This window comes from Hakea prostrata, chromosome 3, assembly GCF_041222555.1.
Source record: "Hakea prostrata isolate BN-2017 chromosome 3, UWA_Hpros_2, whole genome shotgun sequence".
Classification (NCBI taxonomy): domain Eukaryota; kingdom Viridiplantae; phylum Streptophyta; class Magnoliopsida; order Proteales; family Proteaceae; genus Hakea; species Hakea prostrata.
The window spans coordinates 44,431,007-44,434,996 of record NC_142602.1 but is presented as its reverse complement, the minus strand read 5'-3'; the positions used below and the strand labels follow the sequence as shown (position 1 = coordinate 44,434,996).

The 3,990-nt window shown below is 33.6% G+C and overlaps 1 protein-coding gene across 1 annotated transcript; it reads left to right on the top strand.

Moving 5' to 3' along the window:
- Positions 1 to 1,428: 1,428 nt before the first annotated feature.
- Positions 1,429 to 3,070, top strand: LOC149022334 (uncharacterized). The gene is made up of 3 exons (XM_089147592.1): positions 1,429 to 1,918; positions 1,978 to 2,034; positions 2,520 to 3,070. The coding sequence occupies exons 1-3, from the start codon at positions 1,429 to 1,431 to the stop codon at positions 3,068 to 3,070; spliced, it is 1,098 nt and encodes a 365-aa protein (XP_089003718.1).
- Positions 3,071 to 3,990: the final 920 nt, after the last annotated feature.

Below are 3,990 nucleotides of genomic sequence, written 5' to 3'. Positions count from 1 at the left end.
ATTTTCGCCAATTGTGAGACTTCAGGTAATTAGTTTCCTTTAATTTTCAGGTATTTATACATTTTCTATGTTTATTTTGTTATTGTATTAATCCTTAGACAAGAGATCTATTGTTTGATGGTTAATACAAAACCTAGTCAATTAGAATCATTTTTATTATTCTCATATAAGTGACAAATAGCATGCTCGAATGGGTAATCAATGCCCTAGAGAGTTTGCTATGAGAATGTATGTCCTAGTTTAAATAAACAAGGCTTTTTCTGATTTACTGACTAGAGATTGTGTCTTTCATTTTTTATGCGAGATCCGAAGGTTGTGGAGAAAGTAGGGAAATATTGGTTGTTAGAGGACTAATCCTCAATGACCATAACCAATCTACTTGAAATTAAAGTTTTTGTTTTAAGTCAATGATCAATTGAGAGAATCAATACTGAAATTAAATCTTGATTGAAAGCATTTATTATTCTGATTTTCTTGTTCATTACTGCATCCGTTTATTTTCATTTAGTTTATTGATTCAAACCCCACCCCCAAATTTTTATCAAGGAATAAATCTTCACCAATCTCTGTGGATTCGACCCTACTCATTGCTATTACAAATTCAATTGAGAGAAGGATTATCTTTGGTGGATTTGACACCCATCAAATTTTGGTGTCGTTGCCGAGAATTGGTTCTTTTAGATTTATTCATTTTGCTTTATTTTTTTATTTTTTTTCCTTAATCTCTTGGTTTTTTGTTTTATGCCTCGATCCACTCATACAGGTGAACTTCAATTTGATCCTGAGATTGAGAAAATAGCCCATAGATTGAGGAAAGAAACCAAACAACATTTTCAGGGAGTATCATCTTCTTCATCTTCTAGTATTGATTTAATTGGATTATTTGGGTTTGAAGAAGAAATCATGGATGCTAATATTAATGAGAGGACCTTAAAAGATTTAGCCATGCCAGATTTGAACCAACAACCATTGTGTATTGAATATCCAAATATTGAAGTTGCTTTTGAATTAAGATCTGGTTTGATTCATTTACTCCCCACTTTTCGTGGTCTTGCAGGTGAAGATCCTCATAAACATCTCAAAGGAGTTCCATGTCGTGTGCTCCACAATGAGGCCACATGGTGTAATTGATGAACAAATCAAGTTACGAGTCTTTCCATTTTCTTTGTCTGAAAAAGCTAAAGATTGGTTGTACTACTTACCTTCTGGTTCAATAACCACCTGGATTGAGATGAAAAGGCAGTTTCTTGAAAAGTTTTTTCCTGCCTCATGGGCTGCTACTATAAGGAAAGATATATATGGGATCTGATAATATAATGGAGAAACTCTTCATGAGTATTGGGAAAGATTTAAGCGTGTGCTAGTTGTCCCCAACATCAAATTTCTGACCAACTTCTAATTCAATATTTTTATGAAGGGTTATCTAACATGGATAGGAATATGACTGATGCTGCTAGTGGAGGTGCGTTGGTACATAAAACCCCTACTGAGGCAAGAAGTTTAATTTCTAATATGGCTGCCAACACTCAACAATTTGGGAGTAGACGGGATGATCCACCAAGAAAAGTTAATGAGGTAAGTGTCTCTTCTATTGAACAACGTTTGGATAATCTAACTTCTCTTGTGGAGAAATTGGTTGTAGGAAATATCCAACAAGTAAAGGCTTGTGGTCTTTGCTTCAAAACAAATCATTCCACAGATGCATGCCCAACACTTCAAGATGAGACTCATGAACATGCCAATGTTGTTGGACGATTCCCAAGGCCACCACAAAGAAGATATGATCAGTACTCAAACACATACAATCAAGGATGGAAGGATCACCCAAATCTAAGATATGGGCCTAGAGCTAACAATTTCCAACAAAAATATCAGCCTAGGCAGTCCGATCAACAATATCAACAAGCTCCTAAGCAAGGTAAGTCTCTTGAACAATTAGTTGAATCTCTTGCTCTTAGTTCTCATCAATTCCAACAGGATACAAGAGCAAGTATTCAGAACTTGGAGAGTTAAATCAGTCAACTCGCATCTTCAGTAAGTAAGCTTGAGAATCAAGGAAAATTACCTTCACAAACAATTATCAATCCAAAGCAAAATGTGAGTGCCATGACATTGAGAAGTGGCAAAGAGTTAGAAGGACCCATTGCTCATCATTCAAATTTAAGAGACAAGACAGAAAAAGAAGTATCACCCCCTGTACAACATGTAAACCCGAAGGTAACACCCCCTCCTTTTCCAACAAGACTTTCTCAATGAAAAAAACTTAAAGAGGAAAAAGAAATTCTTGAGACATTTCGCAAAGTTGAGGTAAATATTCCTTTAATTGATGTTATCAAACAAATTCCTCGCAATGCAAAATTTCTTAAGGAATTGTGTACTAATAAGAGAAAGTTGCAAGGCAATGAGAAAATAAGTTGGGGGGGGGGGGGGGGGGGGGGAGAATGTCTCAGATGTGTTACAAAAGAAATTAACCTCAAAGTGCAAGGATCCAAGTATGTTTGTCATTCCTTGTAAAATAGGTAATGTGAAAGTTGAGAAGGCTATGTGTGATTTGGGTGCTTCTATTAATGTTATGTCTTTATCAGTTTATAAATCTTTGAATGTTGGATCTTTGAAAAATACTGGCATAATAATTCAATTGGCTGATAGATCAAATGTTTATCCTGAAAAGGTGTTAGAAGATGTTTTAGTTCAAGTAAATGGATTAGTTTTTCCTGCAGATTTTTATGTACTTGATATGGAAGAAGACTATTCTCCTAATTTAAAATTGATTTTATTGGGGAGACCTTTCTTGAAAACTGCTAGAACTATAATCAATGTGCATGATGGAACATTAACAATGGAGTTTGATGGTGAGATTATTAAGTTTAATATCAATGCTTCCATGAAATATCCTAATGATGTATATGCTATTTATGCTTTTAATGCCATTGACACTCTAGCGCAAAAAACATTTAATTTTTGTGATGAAGATAAGTTAAAAATTGCACTTAGTAATGGTTTAACTCTTGAATTGCAGATTGTAAAAGAAGAGTTTGCAATAGATGATGAATTGCAAAATATTGTCTAGCCAAAGACGTTAAATGAAGGCACCATTGGGAGGCAACCCACTTTTGTTTACTTTAATTATTTTTCCTCTTTTTGATTGATTTCATAGTTAGAAATCTTAATTTTTTTTTCTCTTCTTTTCTTTTTTAACTACTAGATTTTTTTTTTTTTTGAACTCTACACCTTCCGCTTGATTGCTCAACTTTCAGTCCACTGTTCTATATATGAAGGGAGTATTCCTAGATTCTCTTATTTCCATGACAATGGGGACATTGTTAAATTTAAGTGTGGGGGAGGGGATCATACTTATACTTTTTGTGGGTAAAATTTTCTACAATTCTTTTTTGTGGGTAAAATTTTCTGAAATTCTTTTTAATGATGTTTCATTTTCTATGAGTTCAATGGAATGCATGACCAATATTTACAGGTTGAATTCAATTTTGATGAATTATGATCAATTAAATTATTTGAAATCACATGCTAATGAAAGATTGTTTTAATTTCTGATTTAGAGGAAAAGATGCTAAAGATGCATATACACAAACATTTTTTGTGAGACTTTGAGCTTAAGAGCATATATTATTAGTTTTGCTCTGATTTTTTTGGTTGAGTGATAATCTTTTATAGTTGGATACTTCTAGAACTTGCTTAGTTTTGCATGCTGAAATCACATAATTGGTTTAAATGCATATAAATGACAAGGGCACCTAGGATTCACCACTTTTTAGCTTTCTTTTGATAGCCTATCCTTGATTATTACCTCTAGGAGCCCACTTTGAGCCTTGACCTTTTCTTTTGATAATATACCACTGTATAAACCTCGTTAACCTTTTTTGTTCTTTTCATTTTATTGAACCCAAATCGAAAGATGGTTGAGTTGCTGATATGAAATATCAATTAATAGTGAGAAAGAAAGGCAAGTATTGTCAAACTTAATGCATC

Excerpts from the sequence above, each read along its gene's own strand:
- LOC149022334 (XM_089147592.1), top strand. The coding sequence starts at position 1,429 with ATGGATAGGAATATGACTGATGCTGCTAGTGGAGGTGCGTTGGTACAT. Across the intron at positions 1,919-1,977 it reads TCAACAAGCTCCTAAGCAAG|GATACAAGAGCAAGTATTCA; the intron begins GTAAGTCTCTTG and ends CAATTCCAACAG. Across the intron at positions 2,035-2,519 it reads TCAGTCAACTCGCATCTTCA|GTAATGTGAAAGTTGAGAAG; the intron begins GTAAGTAAGCTT and ends CTTGTAAAATAG.